The sequence below is a fragment of the Oncorhynchus keta genome, chromosome 3, assembly GCF_023373465.1.
Source record: "Oncorhynchus keta strain PuntledgeMale-10-30-2019 chromosome 3, Oket_V2, whole genome shotgun sequence".
NCBI lineage: Eukaryota > Metazoa > Chordata > Actinopteri > Salmoniformes > Salmonidae > Oncorhynchus > Oncorhynchus keta.
Genome location: NC_068423.1, coordinates 12,748,430 through 12,773,773, shown reverse-complemented (window position 1 = coordinate 12,773,773; position 25,344 = coordinate 12,748,430). Strand labels below are relative to the sequence as shown.

At 42.7% G+C, this 25,344-nt stretch overlaps 4 protein-coding genes across 4 annotated transcripts in view; all 4 read right to left on the bottom strand.

Moving 5' to 3' along the window:
• Positions 1–506: 506 nt before the first annotated feature.
• tap2t (transporter associated with antigen processing, subunit type t, teleost specific) lies at positions 507–11,355 on the bottom strand. The gene is made up of 12 exons (XM_035749275.2): positions 11,029–11,355; positions 10,001–10,554; positions 9,701–9,815; positions 9,412–9,542; positions 8,953–9,158; positions 8,226–8,423; positions 7,898–8,026; positions 7,606–7,794; positions 4,139–4,312; positions 1,979–2,138; positions 1,562–1,698; positions 507–1,294 (listed from the first exon to the last, which is right to left on the bottom strand). Exons 2-12 carry the CDS (start codon positions 10,509–10,511, stop codon positions 1,103–1,105), a joined length of 2,142 nt encoding a protein of 713 aa, XP_035605168.1. The 5' UTR covers positions 10,512–10,554; positions 11,029–11,355; the 3' UTR covers positions 507–1,102.
• Positions 11,356–15,956: 4,601 nt separating this feature from the next.
• Positions 15,957–25,344, bottom strand: part of kctd2 (potassium channel tetramerization domain containing 2) — a 41,462-nt gene continuing 32,074 nt past the window's right edge. The window contains exon 6 of the mRNA XM_035749258.2: positions 15,957–16,702. Within this exon, the coding sequence (XP_035605151.1) occupies positions 16,583–16,702 (120 nt within the window). The 3' untranslated portion in view covers positions 15,957–16,582. The remainder of the gene's footprint in view (positions 16,703–25,344) is intronic.
• LOC118363197 (monocarboxylate transporter 6) lies at positions 16,716–19,195 on the bottom strand. Its single transcript, XM_052489935.1, is given in 4 exon segments — positions 16,716–18,579; positions 18,796–18,844; positions 18,847–18,941; positions 19,050–19,195. Coding segments are annotated over 3 exon segments (1,164 nt in total). The 5' UTR covers positions 18,925–18,941; positions 19,050–19,195; the 3' UTR covers positions 16,716–17,542.
• On the bottom strand, positions 19,080–20,872 carry LOC127913527 (monocarboxylate transporter 1-like). Its single transcript, XM_052485723.1, has 2 exons — positions 19,929–20,872; positions 19,080–19,138 (listed from the first exon to the last, which is right to left on the bottom strand). Exons 1-2 carry the CDS (start codon positions 20,287–20,289, stop codon positions 19,080–19,082), a joined length of 420 nt encoding a protein of 139 aa, XP_052341683.1. The 5' UTR covers positions 20,290–20,872.

Here is a 25,344-nt window from a genome sequence, read left to right as displayed (position 1 = left end):
AACTCAATTATATATATTTTTTTACATTGTTTGCAAACTGATATGTGACACGTACTCATGCCAAAATAACATGCAAAACAGGCAAGCCCCAAAAAATTCTAAATAATCTATATATGTGAATGACGTGTAAATGATAGGTCCCCACTGTTGCTAGCTAGATTTAGCCTTTTAATATAAGCCCCTTCTCTTGTCTGCCAGTAAAGCCAACAAGCATTGAAGGCAGCTAACTTACATTACTTGCTGGTGGCCCTTATTTATAACTAACCTGGCAAAAGCTAGCTAGCTGGAGCGATGGGTCAGATAACATCAGATATTCACATACTGTAGATTTTACTCTGAAAACAGCTAGCACACTTATCCTTTTGCAGTTCCTCTATCGCTGTGCATTAATTCAATATTATGGATGACATAAGAAAAATACATTTATGCAATCTAAATGATTATCCTTCTTAGTTGTTTACATTCAGATATTGATTGAAAGAACCGCACACGGATCACCTTTGCACTCATTTTCAAAGATGTTTATTATATATATATATATACATTTTTTAAACTAATTTTTAGTGTTCACAAACTTGTTCTTTAATTTTAACATTTCAGTGCCACTGAAAAAAACATCAAATTTTTATTTGATTGTAAATCAAAGCAAGGAAAATAGATATATGCGGATTTCTTGCAGTAAAAAAAACTATTAACATGCGTCATATTCAGGTCTGATCATTGAGTTTCATTAGCTATGTTTCTATTAACTTGCCCGGTGATTCTTTTGTTGTTGTCGACATTTAGAAAGTTTGAATAGAGAATAGATGCGACAATTGCCTGCTTAGGGCGCGTATCCATTTAACCATAGATACACACGGTTAATTTTGGATATGCTTAGTTGGTCGTTTTTTAACAACCATGTAGTTGTGTCGATTACGTAATGACGTCAGACCAACAAAGATTATTTTTTGCGACATTGCTTTTGTCGAATAAACCTGTGTCTATGGAAACATGCCTCATGATAGAGTGTGCAGTTCAATAAACATTTTCACTTTTCATAAATGGAAGTATTCTGTGTGGGTCTCTCTGTCTCTCTCTCCGACAGCTGTGTGATTCCTAATCAGTCCTCAAAGAGTTTCTCTTTGAGCCGACGGTAGCGCCCCTTGCTAGCCATGAGCTCCTGGTGTGTGCCCTGCTCAACCACCTCCCCGCCCTCCATGAAGATGATGTGGTCAGCCTTCTCCACAGTCTGCAGCCGGTGGGCCACCACCAACACTGTCAGGCCCACTGAACCTGCCAGGACGCCCTGCACCTGGGAGAGAGCATTAAGAACCCTATTGACATCATGTTACTGAAGCTATTAGATTTAGTTTCTATGACAATATTGGGTCCTGGTTATAGGCTATACCTAGGACCCAGAGTTGTTCCTACAAAGTCCAATTCTGACTCCTAAAAAAGATTCAGTCTGTAGTCTGTTGTAGTTAGACAGGTTCATTTTGCAGTTGGTTTAGTTCTATGTTTTACGTTAGACATGAAAATCTTGTAATATTGTTGTGCTATAGAGGTCTTGAATGTGTACCGCATGCTGTGTGTTGATGTCCATGCCGCTGGTTGCCTCGTCCAGAATTAGGACCTGTGGCTCTCGAACCAGAGCTCTGGCTATGGCGATGCACTGCTTCTGTCCAGAAGACAGCTGCCCGCCACACTCACCTACATCTGAGAGATACACAGGACATTAGTGCTAGGCCAGCTGGTAGCTACACAGACAGATAGGCCTGTAACTCACAATACGACACACAGCAGATTTCTCCCTCAAGCATTGTACAACCGGTTGTTCCAGTCTTACTTACACCTTACATGCTAACTTTGTTAGTCTTTTTGGCAGGCTTTTATGAAGGCAGAACAGCCCCTCTACAGAAAATGCAATGCTTGTCAATTAATAAATCTGATGAATATTGTCAATACAATGGCCACAAGATGACCCATGACTATCTACCTGTGTTGTAGCCCTGTTCCAGCGTACAAATAAAGTCGTGGATGTTGGCGCTCTTCGCAGCCTCTTTCACCTTCTCCAGGGTGCATCCCACAAGGCCATACTCTATGTTGTGTCTGATAGATCCAGAGAAGAGCACTGGTTCCTGGGACACCAGGGCCATCTTACCTCAAAGAGAGATAATCATTGGGGATGTTTGGTTTAAAAACAATTGAACAAGTCATATGGTATGTCTATATGACACGAAACAAGTGTTATTTTCTTCTCAGGAAGGCCAAGTCTGAATATTTTATGTCTGTTACCACTGATAACCTGAATGACCCTAGAAAGTTTTGGAAGGCTATTAAGTCTATGTCTGGTAACAGTAATGTTAATGAATTACCGTCATGTGTTTGAAATGCTGAATTGTTTCAATAGCACTTTGTATCATCTGGTAGGCTGTTTGATTCAGTGTCCTCTGTCTCTGTACAACCCTGTGTGGATGAACCAGTGAGAGCTGGTCAAACTTTTAGCTTTTTGCCATTCTCAGTGCAGGTGGTACATAAAGCCCTGAAATCCTTAGATCAGAGAAAGCCTGCAGGTCCTGATCTTTTGGATCCCTGCTTTTTAAATCTGGCAGCTGATTTCAAACCCTTGTGAGTGAACAGCTAAAATAGTTTTTATTTACTAACTCTATTTTATCAATGTACCAATCGGGCTTCAGGAAGAAGCATATCACAATTACAGCAGCCATGAAGGTTTTAAATGATATCACTGAAGCCCTTGACAAAAAACAGCAGTTGATCATGCTATACTAAGGCAGAGATTGTCGAGTGTAGGTCTTTCGGAGCATGCAGTTGCATGGTTTGATAACTATCTGTCTGATAGAACTCAGTGCACTCAATTTGACGGGCTTATGTCCGTTAAATTGTCTGTCTTGAATGGTGTGCCCCAAAGCTCTGTACTTGGTCCTCTCTTATTCACTATTTATATAAATTATTTAGACAAAAATGTCCAAAATCCACAACTTCATTTTTATGCTGATGATACTGTTATTTACTGTTGTGCTTCGTCTCTTACAAAAGCTTTCAAACTTGCAAACTGCTTTTTATACTGTTCAACATACCTTGTGTCAATTGAAGCTTATCCTCAATACTGAGAAAACTAAACTAATGGTGTTTTCTAATGCAAGAAATAGACCTCTGAACATTTCACCTATTACTACCTGTCAGGGCAAGGAGATTGAGGTTGTAACCTCATATAAATATATTGGAATTTTAATTGATGACGGCCTCTCTTTTAAATTGCATATTCAACAGCTTACAAAAAAATGAATCTGAAATTGGGATTTTATTTTAGGAATAAGGCCTGTTTTTCTTTTGAAGCCAGAAGGAGGCTACATTTATGCCTTTACTAGACTATGGGGATATTTTATATATGAATGCTTCCGCTCAGTGTTTGAGATCAATTGACACTCTTTACCATGGCACTTTGAAATTGATTTTAAACTGCAAAACCTTACTGCACTTTGTATACCAGGGTTGGCTGGCCTTCTCTAGTCACTCGTAGGCTCAGTCACTGGTATACTTTTATTTACAAAGCCATTTTGGGTTTATTAATTTTTTATTTGTGCATTTTTATTGTTCAGAAATGTGGTGGGTACTCTCTTCGTTCACTTGACTTTATCCTGCTAAGTGTTCCAAATGTCCAAACTGAATTTGGTAAAAGGGCTTTTATGTACTCTGCGCCATCGTCTTGGAACACCTTACAAAATACTTTTAAAATGGAAGAACATGTCCCGATTTGTGTCTTTAAATCACTGATGAAGGATTTTGAGGCTGATTCCCTTACCTGTCAATTTTTTTAATTTGCTGTTTTATACTCTTGTGAATTCAATGGTTTTTACTAGATTACTTGTAGTTTTTCATGTTTCATGTCAATTTTTTTGTAATGACTTGGTGCTACCTATCTTGGCCAGGGCGCTCTTGAAAAAGAGATTTTAATCTCAATGAGCCCTTCCTGGTTAAATAAAGGTTAAATCAAATAAAGAGGGAGTGAGCTGAACAGTCCTAGTTTGCATAACGGTTGTTCACACACGTATAAAGGATTATGGAAAGCAGAGCCCTATCAACGAGCTAAAGTACTACAGCACATTATTGGTCATGGCGGGTTTCCTGTCTGTACCTTCTGATGCAGGTACTGGTGCTGGTAGCAGTGCAGGGGCTGTCCATCCAACAGCACCTGGCCCTCCTTGGGCTCATACAACCTCGCCAGCAGGCTGACGCAGGAGCTCTTCCCGCCACCAGAGGGCCCCACGAGCGCTGTCATCTTCCCCGGATGCAGTTCCAGACTCACAGCCTGGCAGATAGATGGTTAGAGACATTTAACCAACGATATACTGGAAATGATTGCAGGTACAGGCAAGCATGGCAGGAAGATAATAGAGTGCCTTCAGAAAGTAATGACACCCCTTGACATTTTCCACATTTTGTTGTGTTACAAAGTGGGATTAAAATAGATTTAATTGTGTCATTTTTTTGCTAACGTTCTACGCAAAATATTAAAAGGTGGAAGAAAAATCTGAACATTTGTAAAAAAAGAAAAGAAAACATGAATATATCTTGATTATATAAGTATTCAACCCCCTGAGTCAATACATGTTAGAATCACCTTTGGCAGCGATTACAGCTTTCTGGGTAAGTCTCTAAGAGCTTTGCACACCTGTATTGTGCAATATTTGCACATGATTCTTTTTTGAATTCTTCAAACTCAAGTTGGTTGTTGATCATTGATAGACAGCCATTTTCAAGTCTTGCCATAGATTTACAAGCCGATTTAAGTCAGAAGTGTAACTAGACCACTCAGGAACGTTAAATGTTGTCTTGGGAAGCAACTCCAGTATATTTGGCCTTGTGTTCTAGGTTATTGTCCTGCTGAAAGGTGAATTTGTCTCCCAGTGTCTGTTGGAAAGCAGACTGAACCAGTTTTCCCTCTAGGATTTTGACTGTGCTCAGCTCTATTCCGTTTATTTTTATTATAAAAAACTTCCTAGTCTTTGCCGATGACAAGAATACCCATAGCATGATGCAGCCACCACCATGCTAGAAAATATGAAGAGTAGTACTCAGTGATGTTTTGTTTTGGGCATAAAGTTAATTTCTTTGTTACAGAATGCATGTTTTGGAATAGTTGTATTCTGTGCAGGCTTCCTTCTTTTCACTCTGTTAATTAGGTTAGTATTTTGGAGTAACAACAAAAATAAATAAAAACACTATTATTGCACACACAGTAAGTCCAATGCAACTTGTTATGGTCTTTATTAAGCCCATGTTTTAGGCTTGCCATAACAAAGGGTTTGATTACTTAGCAAGACATTTCAGCTTTTCAAAAATGTCTAAAAACATAATTAAATTTTCACATTATGGGGTATTGTGTGTAGGCCAGTGATATACAATCTCAATTTAAGCCATTATAAATTCAGGCTGTAACACAACAAAATGTGGAAAAGTTCAAGGGGTCTGAATACTTTCTGACAGCACTGTAAGTGCTTGGCCAACAGACATAATGTACAATGTACAACCTTTTCAACATTTTGTTACTTTACAGATGTATTCTAAAATTGATTACATTTTTTAAAAATCCTCATCAAGCTACAAATAATACCACATAATGAGAAATAAAAAACAGGTAATAACTTTTTGCAAATGTATAAAAAGTAAAAAACAGAAATACCTTATTCATATAAGTATTCAGACCCTTTGCTATGAGACTCAAAATTGAGCTCAGGTACATCCTGTTTCCATTGATCATCCTTGAGATGTTTCTACAACTTCATTGGAGTCCACCAGTGGTAAATTCAATTGATTGGACATGATTTGGAAAGGCACACACCTGTTTATATAAGCAGTTGACAGTGCATGTCAGAGCAAAAACCAAGCCATGAGGTCAAAGGAATTGTCCGTAGAGCTCAGAGACAGGATTGTGCCAAGGCAATGATCTGGGGAAGAGTACCAAAACATTTCCGCAGCATTGAAGGTCCCCAAGGAACACAGTGGCCTCCATCATTCCTAAATGGAAGAAGTTTGGAACCACCAATACTCTTCCTAGAGCTGGACACCCAGCCAAACTGAGCATTTGGGGGAGAAGGGCTTTGGTCACGGAGGTGACCAAGAATCCGATGGTCACTCTGACAGAGCTCCAGAGTTCCTCTGTGGAGATGGGAAAACCTTCCAGAAGGACAACCATCTCTGCTGGCACTCCACCAATCAGGCCTTTATGGTACAGTGGCCAGTAAAAGGCACATGACAGCCCGCTTGCAGTTTGCCAAAAGACACCTAAAGGACTCTCAGACCATGAGAAACAAGATTCTCTGGTCTGGTGAAATCAAGATTGAACCATTTGGCCAGAATGCCAAGCATCGCATCTGGAGGAAACCTGGCACCATCCATACGGTGAAGCATGGTTGTGGCAGCATCATACTGTTTTTTCAGCGGCAGGGACTGGGAGACTAGTCAGGATCGAGGGAAAGATGAACAGAGCAAAGGACAGAGAGATCCTTGATGAAAACCTGCTCCAGAGTGCTCAGGACCTCAGACTGGGGCGAAGGTTCACCTTCCAACAGGACAGGGCAGATGTGGCTTCGGGACAAGTCTCAATGTCCTTGAGTGGCCCAGCCAGAGCCCGGACTTGAACCCATTCGAACATCTCTGGAGAGACCTGAAAATAGCTGTGCAGTGACTCTCCCCATTCAACCTGACAGAGCTCGAGAGGATCTGCAGAGAAGAATGGGAGAAACACCCAAAATACAGGCGTACCAAGCTTGTAACGTCAAACCCATGAGGACTCGAGGCTGTAATCGCTGCCAAAGGTGCTTCAACAAAGTACTGAGTAAATGGTCTGAATACTTATGTAAATGTAATATTTGCAGGGGGGGTGTCACGAGTCCGACCGAGGGTGGTTCCCCTTCCCGGGCGGGTGGCGCTCGGCGGTCGTCGTCACCGGCCTATTAGCTGCCACTGATTGTCTTGTATGTTTATTGGTAGCACCTGTTTATGTATAATTAGTTTGTCTTTATTAGACAGCCGGCCCGCCTGGTTGTTGTGCGGGATTATTTCAGTGTAACCTTCGGCTCTGTTGTAGAGGTATGTGTTAGTGCCTGGTCGTGATTTTTTCCGTTGTACATTTTCATTCCCTGTGTTTGGGAACGTTACTATTGTGAGCACCCTGTGGTGCGTTGGTGCTATTAAAGACGCACAGCATTGCACTCTCTGTCTCCTGCGTTTGACTCCACACCCACGACACCCGGGGCATTACAGGGGGTTTATATACATTTGCAAACATTTCTAAAAACCTGTTTTTGCTTTGTCATTATGGGGTATTGTGTGTAGATTGATGAGGGGAAAAAAACAATTTAATCCATTTTAGAATAAGGCTGTAACATAACAAAATGTGGGAGAAGTCTGAATATTTTCAGAATGCACTGTATATTTCAATAGTTACATTTAAAAAAAGGTGCTGGTTCAAAGACAAGTCTCCCTATTAAAAGATGTAATGGTATCGGTAAATCCATGAAAATAGCAGGGCTATTACGCTTTTTTTGAATATTGATACAATCTTTCATAACAGCTCATATCCTGTGAATGGATGCTTACCTTCAGTGCGGGTGTATTTTGGCGTGAGGGATAGTAGAAGCTGACATGGTGGAAAGCAAGTTTCCCCTGAAGCTTTGCAGGAGCCAGCTCTCCTGCTTCTTTCTGGTCTGGCTTTTTGTCCAGAAATGTGAACACCTTGGCTGCCGCCCCGACAGTGCACAGCATGTCTCCAAAGACATACACAAGTTGCTGACAACAACAAAGAAAACATTTCAGTCAGTTTCACATCAGGTATTCCAGAACAATGACCTGAGAATTCAACCGCCTGCTGGTGGTTTATTTGCTTACTCACCTTCATATTGGTCACCATGTCTTTCTGGAAGAGGACAAAAGCCAGCACACTGCCAATGCTCAGCTGGCCAGCCGAGATGAGCCTCCGACACAGGAACAGCATGGCCACCTTTAGGCCCACTGTCACCACCTGGTCAGACAGAGAAAAGAGGGTATTGGATACAGGAACATGTCACGTATATAGAGTACTGTATACGAGTTAAAGGTCTTCAGTGTGTAGGGATGTAGGGAGGAACAGACACATCATGTGGGATAGACTACATCTCCATGTTATTTACAGCACCCAGGTGTCTCAAACATCCTAGAGTTATCATTAGTTGAATTTTTACCCTTCTCAGTAAAAGATGGATGGCACTGATGATGCCCTTGTGCTCCTGGACCTTGTACATCCTCTCCAGTGCTTGGTTGTACCTATCTAGCTCCTTCTCCTCAGCTCTGAAGCTGCGAACCGTTCTCACCGCCCCAATGGCCTGGGATGCCAGCTCCTTGATCTGGGCCTGGCAGTCCTGCAGCTGCTTAATGAACTCCTGTTGGGTGGTAGCAGTCAGTCAGTCAATTAATCAATCAATCATAATTCTACAAGCATCAATCACTAACTAGTCAATAATCCCATTACTTTTCTACACTTGGTCTTTATTTAGTCTACATTGCTGTCAGAGTTATAGCTGCATGGGTGTTTGGGTGTTGTTCTAGCTGTAGGTAGGGTAGAATGGGGTAAGTTCAGCCAGTATCACTCCGTCAAGGGAAATATAGTATTCTTTCTAAAAATATATCTACATATATTTTAGGATGTTGTGTGTCCCTGGAAATAATCAGAATTCATGTAAACATTATAGGTTTGAAAACATCGCTTGTCCTGAAAAAAATGGTCTCTTGGCACAACTTTGGGGTAAGTTGAGTCACGGGACAGGGTAAGTTAAGCCACCTACAAATTTCTGTACTGATTGAAATATTACCTCTACCTTTTTAAAACCATGTCTATCTTTATTTCCCCAAACACAATCGTTTTTTTGTCTATCTGGACGTATAATGGTGTAGGTGTTTGGGTGTTGTTACCTGGTTGTATGTGTTATATTTGGTCTGCAGCAGGGTGAGGAGGGGCATCTCCACCATGGTGAGCAGGGTGAGCTGCCAGGACAGGCCCAGCATCAGGAACAGCATACCAGCCGTCTTCACCAGGCTGCGCACCAGCACATTACTGTTCAGAGCCACAGAGCGTCCCATCTTGTCCACATCATAGCCGAGGCGTGAGACAAGGCTTCCTGTGGGAGAAAGGACATCATTCCTAAATCAATTGGACTATAATGGTGGTAGAGCTGTCAAATTTATACCAGAATCGTCTGTGAGTAAGGATAGAGATCACATCACATGCCACCAAAACAAGCGATAGGACATGGCATGACAATATGTGCTATCATTCTATTATCTCTATGATATAATACCCATCCCACTGGGCACAGACGTCAATTCCACGTTGGTTCACCCAGTGGGATGTTCCTGTGTACATCATCTCACCTGGTTTGTTCTCCTCAAAGAAGGGTATGTCCTGTTGTACCAGGTTGTGGAACAGCATGTGTCTCATCCTCTTGTTGAGTCTGGACAGGCTACACATGAACAAGCCCCCTCGCAGGCCTGAGCACAGAGCACTGAGGCCACAGAACAGTCACAGACAGGTCAATCAACAATCACAGAAGGGTCTATCATTCTTCTCTCTGTCTATCCACAGATAAATCAAAACACAGAGGAGAGGAAACAACCAAAGGAAAAAGTGGAGAAACTAAAAGAGGAAGCGAAACCTGTGTACCTTCCTAGTGAGACGAGTCCCATGCCTCCAATGGCGTACATGAAGCTGTTGTGCTGGTACTGACCACTCAGTGTATCAATGACCTTCCCCTGGTAGTAAGGGATAAACGTCTCACCTGCAACAACAAGATTGGCTCGATCAAAAACGGCTCACTGGAAAGGTTGGCCTAAGTAAGATTAATTATAGCTCAAAAATAACTAGCTCAACAAATTCCTTGAAAACAATTGATAACAGAATACAAACAAACGCATGTGCTTGGTATGCACATTTGAAATGACTTTTACACAACGCTATACTCACAGATGACAGCCATGCTGAGGAAGAGGAAGGCTGCAGCCAGGTAGAGGGTGTCTGGTTTGCAGTATCGCACCACCCTCATCAACTGTGCCCTGGCCTCCTGTTTCTTCTTCTTCTCCTTCCCTTGGTTCCCTCCATCATCAGGGAAGCCCTGCTCCCATGCCAGGCAGGCCACAGTGGAGGATACCAGGGCCAAGACCACCATGCTTGGGCCAGGCACCAGACCCAGGTCGTCGGCAGTCGATGCCGGCACCATGACCATACGTCCACTTTCAAACACAGGAGGTAAGAGGCAGAGCACTGCCACCCATCTCCTCAGCACTGGCTGTGGCTTTCTTTCAGAAAGCACCAGGGTGATTGAGTGGTGCAATGCCCCCCTTAGGGCTCCAAAGGCCCATAACCCCACCAGTCCTCCACTACTGGAGAACTCAAGTAGCACTAACCCTGTCCACAGTGCCCCCCACAGCACTAGGTCATAGAGAAGGACCAGCCCATATGTTTTTAAATGAGCCATGGCCAATAGATAGAGTTACAGCAGTATCTCAATTGTGCTTATCCTGGAAAGAAAATAAAATAAACAGGTATGTCGATATGATGCTCATTATTAATGTAACTATAGCCTTTACATGCATGATATGAATATCCATAATGAGCGCACAAAACACATGGGCAGTATATATTTCTGAATGTATAGTATAAAATGTGTATAGTAATACAATTAAGCAATAAGGCTCGAGGGGGTGTGGTATATGGCCAATATAACACGGCTAAGGGCTGTTCTTAAGCACAACGCAAAGTAAACCTCCAACCACCCAGTTTATAATATAGTATAATGCATACATGGAAGACCGGGAGTTTCAGAAAAAGATAGGGCCCATGGCATGCCCATCATAAAATCTATGGAGACTGTAGTGCAATAGACAGCTAGTTTAGTCATATGAAGTCAGAAAACGTATTTGGTAGTCTATCATCCACATTGACAATCGACCTGCATAACTCTACTTTCTTAGAAAAGCTAACAATATTCTTACCATCGTCTTTGCTGGCTGATGTAAAAGTGGCTTTATAAATACATGTGATTGATTGTTTTCGTGCAGCAGGTTAACGTTACCAAGTAAGGTAAGGTACTTGGATACTTTTACTTTCACTTTCTACTGACCACCGGAACAACAAGGTCTCTGTGAGCGAGCCTCTCTGTCAACAACATTTTACTATTGCTTTGTAACGGACAACTTGAAAAGTACATTTAAAATAATGTAAATACAAATATTTAGCTTTGGGAGAATATCATTCGCTTTTCCTTAGTACAATTCTCAAATTCGAACACCTCGCGTCCTCTCTCATCGACTCCTTCTCAAAATCCTTTGGAAGACAATGTCAGGGGGGCGGGACCTCTGATATTTTCATCCAATAGGTTTTGAGAAGAAGCGAGGAGAGGACGCGAGGAATCAAGGAAATACAATTGAGATTCTCCTGTTGAGTTCAGCTGAAAAACTATTCCGCCTTATTTTCAGTTTGAACTGGCAGGCAACACTACACTGCCGCCACATCATGTCATACTTTGACAACATGTATCAAATTGGAACACTCCGTTCTCAGAACATTAAGGGATAGCCTACCTTTCTGACCTCGAACGACAGCTTATTTGCTCTTTTTTTTTACTTGTGTTTTTTTAAAGTGACATTTATCATTTCCACAATTATTTTATATAAATAATGATTGGTATAAAATGAAATAAATAACTATTTCGCCCCAGCGCAAGACACAATAGCCCTTTCTATAAAAATACCTATGAATCGTTCCATGACAAGGGAGCTATAGCCAGGGGCAGACTGGCCATCTGGCATTTCTGGAAAATAGCAGATTGGTTGGTCCAATTTTTGCCTAGTGGGCTTTCTAAGTTGTATTTTTTTTGCGCAAAATTATAATTATTTGGCCAATAATGGGGGCCTCAAGTTAATAAATGGGCCAGTGTGTTAGAAATGCCATAACCTAAAAAGTATATTGCCACATACAGTACCAGTCAAAAGTTTGGACACACCTACTCATTCAAAGATAAAAAAAAAAAATTAAAACTATGATATAACACCAAAAAAGTCTTCAACAAATCAAAATCTATGTTACATTTGATATTCTTCAAAGTAGTCACCCTTTGCCTTGATGACAGCTTTGCACAAACTTGGCATTCTCTCAACCAGCTTCACCTGGAATGCTTTTCCAACAGTCTTGAAGGAGTTCAACATATGCTGAGCACTGAACTTCTCCCAAACCATCTCAATTGGGTTGAGGTCAGGTGATTGTGAAGGTGAGGACATCTGATACAGCACTCCATCACACTCCTTCTTGGCCAAAATGCCCTTACACAGCCTGGAGTGTTGGGTCATTATCCTGTTGAAAAACAAATGATAGTCCCACTAAGCTCAAACCAGATGGGATGGCGTATCGCTGCAGAATGCTGTGGTAACCATGGTGGTTAAGTGTGCCTTGAATTCTAAATAAATCACTGGCAGTATCATCAGCAAAACACCCCCACACCAACACACCTCCTCCTCCGTGCTTCACGGTGGGAACCACACATGCAGAGATAATCTGTTCCCCTACTCTGCATCTCACAAAGACACAAATCAAATCAAATGTATTTATATAGCCCTTCGTACATCAGCTGATATCTCAAAGTGCTGTACAGAAACCCAGCCTAAAACCCCAAACAGCAAGCAAGTGTAGATGTAGAAACACAGCGGTTGGAACCAAAAATCATAAATATGGACTCATCAGACCAAAGGACAGATTTCCACTGGTCTAACCCCCATTGCTTGTGTTTCTTGGCCCAAGCAAGTCTCTTCTTATTGGTGTCCTTTAGTAGTAGTTTCGTTGCAGAAATTCGACCATGAAGCCCTGATTCACGCAGTCTCCTCTGAACAGTGGATGTTGAGATTAGAGGTCGACAATCGGTATTTTTGGGCACCGATTTGTCCGATTATTTTAAAAAAATTACACCTTTATTTAATCTATATTTAACTAGGAAAGTCAGTTAAGAACACATTCTTATTTTCAATGACGGCCTAGGAACGATGGGTTAACTGCCTCGTTCAGGGGCAGAACGATAGATTTTTACCTTGTCAGCTCGGGGGATTCAATCTTGCAACCTTACAATTAACTAGTCCAACGCTCTAACCACCTGCCTCTCATTGCACTCCACGAGTAGACTGCTTGTTACGCGAATGCAGTAAGCCAAGGTAAGTTGCTAGCTAGCATTAAACTTATCTTATAAAAAACAATCAATCAATCATAATCACTAGTTAACTACACATGGTTGATGATATTACTAGTTTATCTAGCGTGTCCTGCGTTGCATATAATCGATGCGGTGCATATCGTTTCTCCAATGTGTACCTAACCATAAACATCAATGCCTTTCTTAAAATCAATACACAGAAGTATATATTTTTAAACCTGCATATTTAGCTAAAAGAAATCCAGGTTAGCAGGCAATATTCACTAGGTGAAATTGTGTCACTTCTCTTGCGTTCATTGCACGCAGAGTCAGTGTATATGCAACAGTTTGGGCTGCCTAATTTGCCAGAATTGTATGTAATTATGACATAATATTAAAGGTTGTGAAATGTAACAGGAATATTTAGACTAATGGATGCCACCAGTTAGAAAAAATAAGTCATGGTTCCGTATTTCATTGAAAGAATAAACATCTTGTTTTCGAGATGATAGTATCCCGGATTCGACCATATTAATGACCCAAGGCTCTTATTTCTGTGTGTTATCATGTTATAACTAAGTCTATGATTTGATAGAGCAGTCTGACTGAGGGATGGTAGGCACCAGCAGGCTCGTAAGCATTAATTCAAACAGCACTTTTGTGCATTTGCCAGCAGCTGTTTATGACTTCAAGCCTATCAACTCCCAAGAATAGGCTTGTGTAACCGATGTCAAATGGCTAGCTAGTTAGCGGGGTGCGCGCTAATAGCGTTTCAAACATCACTCGCTCTGAGACTTGGAGTGGTTGTTCCCCTTGCTTTGCAACGGCTTTTGTGGAGCAATGGGTAACGCTGCTTCGAGGCTGGCTGTTGTTGTTGTGTTCCTGGTTCGAGCCCAGGTAGGAGCGAGGAGAGGGACGGAAGCTATACTGTTCCACTGGCAATACTAAAGTGCCTATAAGAACGTCCAATAGTCAAAGGTTAATGAAATACAAATGGTATAGAGAGAAATAGTCCTATGATTCCTATAATAACTACAACCTAAAACTTCTTACCTGGGAATATTGAAGACTTATGTTAAAAGGAACCACCAGCTTTCATATGTTCTTATGTTCTGAGCAAGGAACTTAAACGTTAGCTTTCTTACACGGCACATATTGCACTTTTACTTTCTTCTCCAAAACTTTGTTTTAAACCAAATTTAACATGTTAAATTATTTATTTGAGGCTAAATTGTTTTTTATTTAAAATAAGTGTTCATTCAGTATTGTTGTAATTGTCATTATTACAAATTAATAAAAAAATTGGCCGATTAATCAGTATCGTTTTTTTTTGGTCCTCCAATAATTGGTATCAGTATCGGCGCTGAAAAATCATAATCGTTCGACCTCTAGTTGAGATGTGTCTGTTAATAGGCCATCATTGTAATTAACAATTTGTTCTTAACTGACTTGCCTACTGTAGTTAAATAAAGGTTAAATAAAACATTTAAAATTGAACTCAGTGAAGAATTTACTGAGGCTTTCAATTTCTGAGGCTGGTAACTAATCAATTTATCCTCTGCAGCAGAGGTAATTCTTGGTCTTCCTTTCCTGTGACGGTCCTCATGAGAGCCAGTTTCATCATAGCGCTTGATGGTTTTTGCGACTGCACCTGATGAAACTTTCAAAGTTCTTGAAATGTTTCGTATTGACTAACCTTCATGTCTTAAAGTAATGATGGACTGTCATTTGATTTAGCTTATTTGAGCTGTTCTTGTCATAATATGGACTTGGTCTTTTACCAAATAGGGCTATGTTCTGTATACCACCCCTACCTTGTCACAGCACAACTGATTGGCTCAAACGCATTAAGAAGGTAAGACATTCCACAAATTACCTTTTAACAAGGCACACCTGTTAATTGAAATGCATTCCAGGTAACTACCTCATGAAGCTGGTTGAGAGAATGCCAAGCTGTCATTGTCAAATCTCAAATATATTTTGATTTGTTTAACACTTTTTTGGTTACTTTAAACATTTTTAACTAGGCAGTTAATTACAAATTCTTATTTACAATGACGGCCTACCGGGGAACAGTGGGTTAACTGCCTTATTCAGGGGTAGAACAACAGATTTTTACCTTGTCAGCTCAGGGATTCGATCCAGCAACCTTTCAGTTACTAGCCCAACGCTCTAAACACTAGGCTACCTGCCATCCCCCCCAAAATGGCACGTGTGTTATTTCATAGATTTGATGTCTTCACTATTATTCTACAATGTATAAAATTGTTCAAATAAATACCCTGGAATGAGAAAGGTGTGGCCAAACTTTTGACTGCTACTGTATGTGACTATGTTCCTTAGAGTAATCTTTTCTTGATGATACCTGAAAAACGAGCAGGTTGAGAAGTAACAAATCTCTAACACCTACAGTACTTGCTTCAGTCTTTGACAAGGAATAGCACCCATGTCCTCGTAACTCCTGCACTTTTACACAAGACATTCTCAGTCATACCAGTAAGCTACTGATCGTTCTGTAACTCTGTTACACAATGAACATAAGAACAAGACATGAACAGTATCATAAAGAAATGTTTAGGCCCCCCAAAAAATCCAAGACTTCTTGGGATAAAGAACTTGAGTCAGTCAATGATATCCATCTTAATAAACTTGTAGGCCTACAGTACTCATCATTCAGTTGAGGTTTCTTCTGGTGTAGTATATATATATATATATATGACATTTAATAGGCCTACAGATATTCAATGTTTATTTTGATTGATTGCATGTACAAGGCACATCTGTTTTTTTTCACAATCTTGGTTGTTGAAGGGTGGCGAAGGATTCCCAAGGTATGTCTTCTTGAACAACTTGATATTGATGAATGTGTAACAGGGTGTGAGGGGGAAAGGCACAGGTTTGTGGAATGTGTGAAAAAGTACTGTATTCGATCACCAATAACAGTATTAGTCCGCATAAACAGTGCAGACTGTAATAGCAATGAATAATCCACTCCTAGCATGAACCCATTGGATGAAATACTCAACCGAAGAGTTGAGTATAACAGTCAAGAGGCAAGAGTGTGTATACTATAATTGGAGTGTCAGATCCTAACAGATTGGGATATCATATCAATTATCATACACTTGTACTGTAAGATCAGCAGCACAGGGTATACAATCACAAAATCATAGGAAATATACATCTGTGAGTTTGGGGTATGTGTTTGGACAATGACGCTGTTCACAGGCAGCTGACATCCCCAGTCTCAGAGTCTGAGGCCTTGTCTTTGTCCCCCTTGGTGGGCACACTGCTGTACTGGCACTGGGGGACCACATTGTGAACACTGGCAGGCTTTGGTGGGGAGACCTGCGGTGGCACCTGCTGCCCCTTTAGCACCTTTCTGGCCAGGCAGTAGAAAGACACCATGAGGAATACAGCCGATGAGGCAACAGTCGCACTGCAGGCGAGGAAGACATAAAAATACTCCCCAGTTCTGTCCACCAGGATTCCTGTAACAACAACATAAACAACAATATCAGGAGCCAATCAGCATGAGTAAAGCCCCAGCAGTGCATGACAGACAGTTCATGATGACATAAGGGAATAACTGCAACAATAACAGAGTATTTCCCCTGAACTTCTTAAACCCAGAGGCGCAACATCGTATGACTTCCGGAAACGCTTGTAAAGCAGACCAGACTGGGGTTTGAGAACTCAATGAGAGAAGTGAAACATTCTTCCTTAGTTGTTCATTTTGTAAAAGGCACAACCTAGACTAGAGCCAATGCCTTAAGCAGTTGAACATGTTATTACTCCAACCTGGTGAAAGTGACACGTTTCCATTTTTGTCATAAACAACTATATCGAAGGTGTGCCTTTGATTTTGACAGCCTGCACATGCACAGTTCGGCGCAAGATGATCGTTAGATCCAATGATGTGTTTATGCACGAGCTTAGCTGGCCAAAGTCGCCATGACATTGCCTGCAAGTGTGATCTGGGATTTCTATTGGAAAAGCAGTTCCATACTATGCCGTCTTTGATTCTACCATTGCACAGTGAAACACAACCAACTACATAAGCAGTCAGACAGAAGTAGGTTGCATACCTGACATTTGAGCTGGAATGCCCCCTCCCCAGGAAAGAGGGAGCTGAAAATTCCATTCTTATTCAAGTTTGTCTTTAAGACCCCCTGAAACATGCACAAACAGGCATGAGCACACACACATGATTGGTTGGATGTCCGTGGAATCCAAGCAACAGGATATGCTCCTTGCCTCTGACCACAGCCTGTGTTAAGCCTAGCACTACTTCAAGTTACACTACAACACTTACTTGATGAATGTGTTCATCATTGAATAGGACATCTCCTCGCCTGGTTCTCATGTAGGGGAGGCGCACACGCACACACACACACACACACACACACACACACACACACACACACACACACACACACACACACACACACACACACACACACACACACACACACACACACACACACACACACACACACACACACACACACACACACACACACACACACACACACCTCAGGGAGTTCGGTACCTGCAAGCGGGGGCCCGATCAGTAGCGTGACACTCTCCATGATGGCGAGCAGGCCCAGGGCAGCGGGGAAGCGACTCATATCCAACATATCCATGAGGACAGTGAATATCAGTGAGCCCACCACGCTCATGGACAGGCCATAGGTCAGCACGTACACCAGCAGCACATGGAAGCTGGCATCAATACAGCAGATACAATTACTCAGTCCGTTCATCAGCACAGCAGCAGAGAACACGTAGATGTAGCGCCCATTGAACCAGGGCAGACTGAAGAGCAGGCCAATGGACGGCCGCACCATGATGTTGACGATACCCAGAATGGAGAGGAGAAGGGCGGCCCGGCTCTGCTCCATGTCGAGAGCCATGGCGTAGGGCACAAGGTAGATCAGCGGCACCAAGAAGCCAAGCATCATCCAAGTGATGCCCACAGAGAAAACGCGGTAACGCAGGTTGTTACATAAGAGGTCAAAGGCCATGTGATGGTGCAAGGCGGCATTCAGGCCACCCCACAATGCCCTCATACTCCCCTTTGGCTTCTCCTCCTCCGGCTGAAGAGGCCCGTGGTTCATCAGTCTGTGGCTCCACAGAGGCCTCATCACAGCTCCACACACACAGCAGTTGAGCAGGACGGCCCCCAGAACCAGAAAGCTCCCCCGCCAGCCCAGCTCAGTGTGGAGGTAGTTTCCCAGGAGGGGCAGGGTGCACAGGCCCAGGGCAGTGCCCGTGGACGACATTGCGTTGGCGAAAGCCCACCGCCGCACAAAATACTGCCCAAGAATAGTCACTGCGGGCTGGAAGCTGAAGCAGAATCCAAGTCCTGTCAAAGGAGAAGACAATGAATAAGGCACATGGCTGAATGCATGGGAGAAGGTAGAGGTTGCCCCTAACCACTAATACAGGGTGTGATTTTCTTTTACCTTCCCTAAAAATAAAGATGGTAAAGATTGGGATGTAGGGTTATCTAATTCTAGATCTGTTGTTAGGGGTTAACTGCTTTGTGGAGTGATTCAATTTTTTTTAGGAGGTTAGTGACCTGTAATAACCCCAGCTGTGACGTAGAGCTCAGTGATGGTGTGGGTAAATATGAACTGGCCGCCATTCCAAGACCACTCAGGACCCCACCCACCATCACCGTCGTCCGGCAACCAAACCTCTCCACCATTACACTGCAGAATGGACCTAAAGGAGGAGACGTGCTATTGGTTAAACACACAAAGACCTCAAAGAAAGTACAGTAAAACTTAGAGCCTTAGGTACAAGGGAATTTCCCTAATCCAACAATCTTACCATAACTGCCCTCTATGGCTATCTTTATCTTCAACAAACTGGTGGTTTGTGCAGGGCCTTTTGCACCAGATGGGACCCCAAGCACAACTCTAAAGAGATACAATGACTTCGAGTAAGTCAAACAACGTTTGGGTTGTGTTTCACTGCTAGGATCTGCTGTTGAGTGAAAACAGAAGGGTCAATGCTCTGCGAGATCCCGCCCCACACACACCCACTTCTTATTTTAGCCTATCCCATTGTTATGCTTACTAGAAGGAAATCTGTGGAAGCAGTCATTGCAGTGGGTGCACCAGACTCAACATTAAAGACAACCATGTCTCATTGGCTCCTTGTCTATATTCAGTTTTTCATTGCATTGATTCACGCCACACATTGCTCAGTTTATCTTTTGGCTCATCTTAATTCAGTTCTGGTGATTTCTTTGTTGTTGCGCAAAGGCAGTGGACATACACAACTTTCCCAGATGTTTAGGGCTTGAAACCCAAACAGAAATAGACCCCCTGTGAGTGGCTGACCAAAGGAAGGCAGCTCATGTGGCGCTACACAGCGTTAGTGTGTGTGTGTAAGGGTGAGAGACCATCCCCTGAAATCCCACTTATCAAATAAACAAACAGGGGATGTGTTGACTCTCATAATGTACACCTTTTCTATGCTTTTTGTGTCTGTCTGATCTGACCAGTCATTATTGGACTGCAAACCTCGGCACTGTAAATCAAATGTGTACACAGTGAATGATCATGACAGGCTGAGTGGGTTAGACAATCTGCTTCAAGAGTTGAATGTGTAACTGCAAAAAGAACCCTGAAAAAGTCCTACTTAAAATCAAAATGTGAATCTATGGAAATCTATGGAAACTAGGATGTGACTCTACTACCATACCTCCAGCATGATGCACTGATGTCATTATTGAAGGCACCCAGGAAGTCTCTTGGTTGCTGGCCTGGAACTCTGTCTGTATGTCCGTGTAGAAAATGCCTATGCAGGAGGAGAAGCCCAAAGTCAGGGCTTGCACCAGGATGGTGGACACCAACACCACCCAACACCAACCCCCATCAGGTGCAGTGACGGACCCATCCATGGCCACAGGAACTATGGGTTCAGACTTGCCATTCTCCACCTCTTCAGAGTCCATGATCTCTCCATTCTTCTGCCCGATGTTATGCGTCTGCTCAGGTGTCTTGCTCTCCATCTGGAGGCTGTCACAGTCCCCTGCCACCTTGCTGCCTTTCCTCAGGTTCATCCTCTGCTCAGATGCTATGGAAATGCCCTAGTAGTACAGTAGTTTGCCATGGTGAATGACACTCACTAATATATTCCATCTCACAGTCTCCTCAGCAATGAACATGCCTGTTAATAGATGGGGAAAAAAACATGAGCAACCCGATTTGTCCTCTGGCTATGTTGTGTAGTCTTGTTTGTATCAAAGCTTTAGACACACAATTTGCATAGCTTGTGACAAAAACTATCCAGCTGTCACTTCATCTATAGGACAATTCTAACTTTTCCTAGGTTTAGTGTGATTCTGTATGCATGAAGGTAAGGGCCGATTTCCACTATTGGTGTCTGTTAATGAAGGGGGAAGGGAATAGCATATGGCACATATCTGCATGTGCTTGATGAAGTAAAAAAAAAATCAAATGAATGGCCTACTGTGCAAGACCTTTTCCAGTTTAGATTTCTGGCTGTAATCTGTTAGTTTAGTGGTATTCCTTACAAAAAAAGAAGATTGCAGTTGTGAAACTGCAGTAAAAATGCATTTAACTGCAGTCAACAGTGGTATTTTGGATGCAGTGACTGCTGGTATACTGCACTCTGACTGCTGGTATACTGCACTCTGACTGCTGGTATACTGCACTCTGACTGCTGGTATACTGCACTCTGACTGCTGGTATACTGCACTCTGACTGCTGGTATACTGCACTCTGACTGCTGGTATACTGCACTCTGACTGCTGGTATACTGCACTCTGACTGCTGGTATACTGCACTCTGACTGCTGGTATACTGCACTCTGACTGCTGGTATACTGCACTCTGACTGCTGGTATACTGCACTCTGACTGCTATCTTTTTTCGTAGGGGACACGTTCGAATTATGAGTGCAATTAGGCTTTAAGATGTCCAAACATAGCCTCTAATTCGCATTTAAGCGCACATTAATGACATAATGAGATGCACGTAATTTAGCTGTAGTTTATCCCATGTGAACGCCTCAGTGTGTGAGCCACTCTTCAAAGACGGCAGACAAGTACAGTGTATGCAATTTGGGCGGCAAAATCCAATTCCATGTTCAGTAACATTTGGTTGTCATACGTTGTAATCGCTTTGGCACTCTAGTAGCCTACTCACGCGGAATGTCAATGTATTTGATATTAGGAACTGTGGGAGATATCCGGGCCAAGAAAGACAGACGTCGATCCATCCGAACTCCTAATTACTAGAGCGGCTCCTTTGAATCTATGTACAGCAACAGCACGACAACGCTCGAGATAACTCGTCGACAATAATAGGCTACGACGGTGAGAAAACAGTTTGCCTGCCCTATAGTTTACTCTCTTATTATTGTTGAAGATCATCGTCATGGCTCAAATACTTGACGTCAAAATACATAGGTTACATTTAATTTAAATCCAGTCTCAAAATAAAAACACTGACATAACAGGCAAGATCACTTGTTTTCAGTAGACCATCACATTGCTAGAAAAGCTTGTTTACACTAACACGTTAGCACAATTTTCTTACCTTTTGCAGCTACTCATTATATCTGACGACCATTAGCCTACTCCGTTTCGAATATTTTTTACCCTCTCTACCACATCATAAACAAGCCAGCTGTAAATCCTAGCCCCTGCCATGGAGCAAACATATCGTGTTATGGGTGGGAAGAGACATGACGTAGGAGCGTTGATGGATGTTTATCACAAATTACATTACGGACACTCACATTTTTGGCCATTGGTAGGCTACTGTTAATCCAGACCAATCTGTCGTGTAGCCTAATGTGGTCTCAAAAGCATCAGTGTACCAGGACTATGGCTGAGTGTACACAGGCAGGCTAATTCTGATATATTTTCACTAATTGGTCTAGATCAGTTCTGAAAGAAATACCAAATAGTGGAACAAATATCAGAATTGGGCTGCCTGTGAAAATGGTGCCCATGTAGCTCAGTTTAAGACCATGTACCTGGAGCGCCTCCCTCCTGTAGGTTCTCTCCAACCCCAGTTGTAACTAACCTGGTTTAGTTTATCAACCAGCTAACCAGGATGGTAAGTTGGTGGTTGAAGATATCCCTCTAGTGGTGTGGGGGCTGTGCTTTGGCAAAGTGGGTGGGGTTATATCCTTCCTGTTTGGCCCTGTCCGGGGGTGTCCTCGGATGGGGCCACAGTGTCTCCTAACCCCTCCTGTCTCAGCCTCCAGTATTTATGCTGCAGTAGTTTGTGTCGGGGGGCTAGGGTCAGTTTGTTATATCTGGAGTATTTCCCCTGTCCTATTCGGTGTCCTGTGTGAATCTCTCGGAGGACCTGAGCCCTAGGACCATGCCCCAGGACTACCTGACATGATGACTCCTTGCTGTCCCCAGTCCACCTGGCCATGCTGCTGCTCCAGTTTAAACTGTTCTGCCTTACTATTATTCGACCATGCTGGTCATTTATGAACATTTGAACATCTTGGCCATGTTCTGTTATAATCTCCACCCGGCACAGCCAGAAGAGGACTGGCCACCCCACATATGCTCTCTCTAACTCTCTCTTTCATTCTCTCTCTCGGAGGACCTGAGCCCTAGGACCGTGTCCCAGGACTACCTGACATGATGACTCCTTGCTGTCCACCTGACTGTTCTGCCTTATTATTATTCGACCATGCTGGTCATTTATGAACATTTGAACATCTCCACCCGGCACAGCCAGAAGAGGACTGGCCACCCCACATAGCCTGGTTCCTCTCTAGGTTTCTTCCTAGGTTTTGGCCTTTCTAGGGAGTTTTTCCTAGCCACCGTGCTTCTACACCTGCATTGCTTGCTGTTTGGGGTTTTAGGCTGGGTTTCTGTACAGCACTTTGAGATATCAGCTGATGTACGAAGGGCTATATAAATACAATTTGATTTGATTTAGCTAATTATTAGAATCAGGTGTGATGGATTTGGGTTGGAGTGTATTTGTATTTATTAGGGAGTGTATTTGTATTTATTAGGGATCCCCATTAGCTGTTGCCAAGGCAGCAGCTACTCTTCCTGGGGTCCAAACATATTAAAGCGCTTACATTACAAATAAAACAGTACATCATATAATTTACACCATTACATATCTACAATACAAAATGTTTAATACCACCATACAACAATATCACAATGTGTGCATGTGTACCTTTGTGTGTCTCTTCACAGTCCCTGTTGTTCCATAAGGTGTATTTTTGCCTGTTTAAAAAAAAAAACGGAGTCTACTGCTTGCACCAAGGGGATTTAACCATTTTTACAGTCATTTTCTTAATGGGCTCCCGAGTGGCACGGCGGTCTATGTAACTATAGACAACTTGGTTCAAATCCAGGCTGTATCACAACCGGCTGTGATTGGGAGTCGCATAAGGTGGTGCACAGTTGGCCCAACATCTGGGTTTGGCCTTCATTGTAAATACAGTCGGGGACTCTTGGTGCTGTTCTGTGAAGGGAGTAGTACATAGACTGATGAGTTTGAGAAGAAAGTTCTTTGTTTCTGGCCATTTTGAGCCTGTAATCAAACCCACAAGTACTGATGCTACAGATATTGCTTCTTTAATCAGGACAACAGTTTTCAGTTGTGTTAATGTAGTGGAGTTAAAATGGTTATTCCATTAAACTAATTGGAATAGTCCACAATGTAGAACAGAACAACCAGGTTGAGGGTCAGTGGCCAAAGCCCGCGAACAGGAATATTCCAAGTTCAGACAGAAGGCTATGATCGCTATGATCACCAGGAACTTTACTTTTGGTGTCTATTTTTAATTGTTGTGCTACTGGTGCTGCCTGTTGATGTTAGATAGGCAGCTACAGTAGCTTAATTTTTTATTTGATTTATTTTACCTTTATTTAACTAGGCAAGTCAGTTAACTCAGTCACACTAGGCAAGTCAGTTATGAACAAATTCTTATTTTCAATGACGGCCTAGGAACAGTGGGTTAACTGCCTGTTCAGGGGCAGAACGACAGATTTGTTAAGAAAACAAAGTGGAATTGGGACAGCCTCTCCAAACCTGCCAAAGGAGATTCACACAGACTTTTACTCAGCATGCTAGCCAACGTGAACCGCTGGCACGGTGACAAAATACCAGACAAAGTGGGAACTGTAATGCTCAAGTAGAATGTGACTCTCATGCCTCAACATGAACATTTGGTCTGGGGAAAACTGAAAGAAAAGGTGCCGCTATCAGTTGGTAGTAATGTAGTCAGGCCTGTAGGAGGCCACTACAGCACGATCTGCACCAAGAAATGTCCTAGTAGGACGCAACCCCTCCTTTGAGGGGTAACAAGTGGGTCCCCATGAAAGTGATCAACATGTTGGACCACCCTATTGTTCTCCGCCATAACACCAAGTTGGCTGATGTGCACCCATGTCTAGCCCTAGAAGAGAGCTCTCTTCCAGCCATGCTGAGATCCCCAGTAAGGTCCAGTCAGCTCTTCAGAATGTCACCCAAGCTGGGGAAGATTGTTCAGTTAGTGGAAAAAGGTCAAAGGGGTATCTACAAAAGTTGGAACAGTTGGGCTTAACAGAAGTCCTGTGAAGTGTCTGATATGTGGAAAGGAAAACTAGTGGACCTTATTGCTCAGTATGAAGGCATCTTCTCCAGGGACCGACTTGACTGTGTAGAAGCGAAGAATGTCATCCACCTTATCTGACTCAAAGCCTTTCAGGCTGCCGTACAGGAGGGTCTCTCCATCCGACTACCAGAAACTGAGGCAGACGGAGGAAATGGAGGAGCAGGGCATCATCCGAAAGTCCAGTAATGAGAGGGCCTCCCTCCTTGTCCTGGTTTGGAAGCCGTCAGGAGAGTTGAGAATTTGCACAGATTTCAGATGGTTGAACCAGAGGACAGAGAAAGATGCATACCCATTGCCCCATCAAGCCGATGCTCTCGCTGCTTTGGGAGGGAACTGCTTCTTCAGTGCTATGGATTTGACTTTGGGATTCTACAACATCTCCATACATGAAGATGACCGCAAGAACACAGCGTGCACAATACCCACAGGTTTATTTGAGTACAACAGAATGGCTCAGGGGTTATGGAACAGCCCAGCAACATTTGCCAGAATGATGACCCCGATCT

Bases quoted from the DNA above. Each gene is read 5' to 3' on its own strand.
- tap2t (XM_035749275.2), bottom strand. From the start codon at position 10,511: ATGGCTCATTTAAAAACATATGGGCTGGTCCTTCTCTATGACCTAGTG. The intron at 9,816-10,000 runs GTGAGTATAGCG...TTGTTGTTGCAG, and splicing joins CCTCAGCATGGCTGTCATCT to GTGAGACGTTTATCCCTTAC. The intron at 1,295-1,561 runs GTACACATTCAA...GCTCTCTCCCAG, and splicing joins ACATCAACACACAGCATGCG to GTGCAGGGCGTCCTGGCAGG.
- LOC127913527 (XM_052485723.1), bottom strand. From the start codon at position 20,289: ATGAACCTGAGGAAAGGCAGCAAGGTGGCAGGGGACTGTGACAGCCTC. The intron at 19,139-19,928 runs GTATGGTAGTAG...GTATCTCTTTAG, and splicing joins ATCAGTGCATCATGCTGGAG to AGTTGTGCTTGGGGTCCCAT.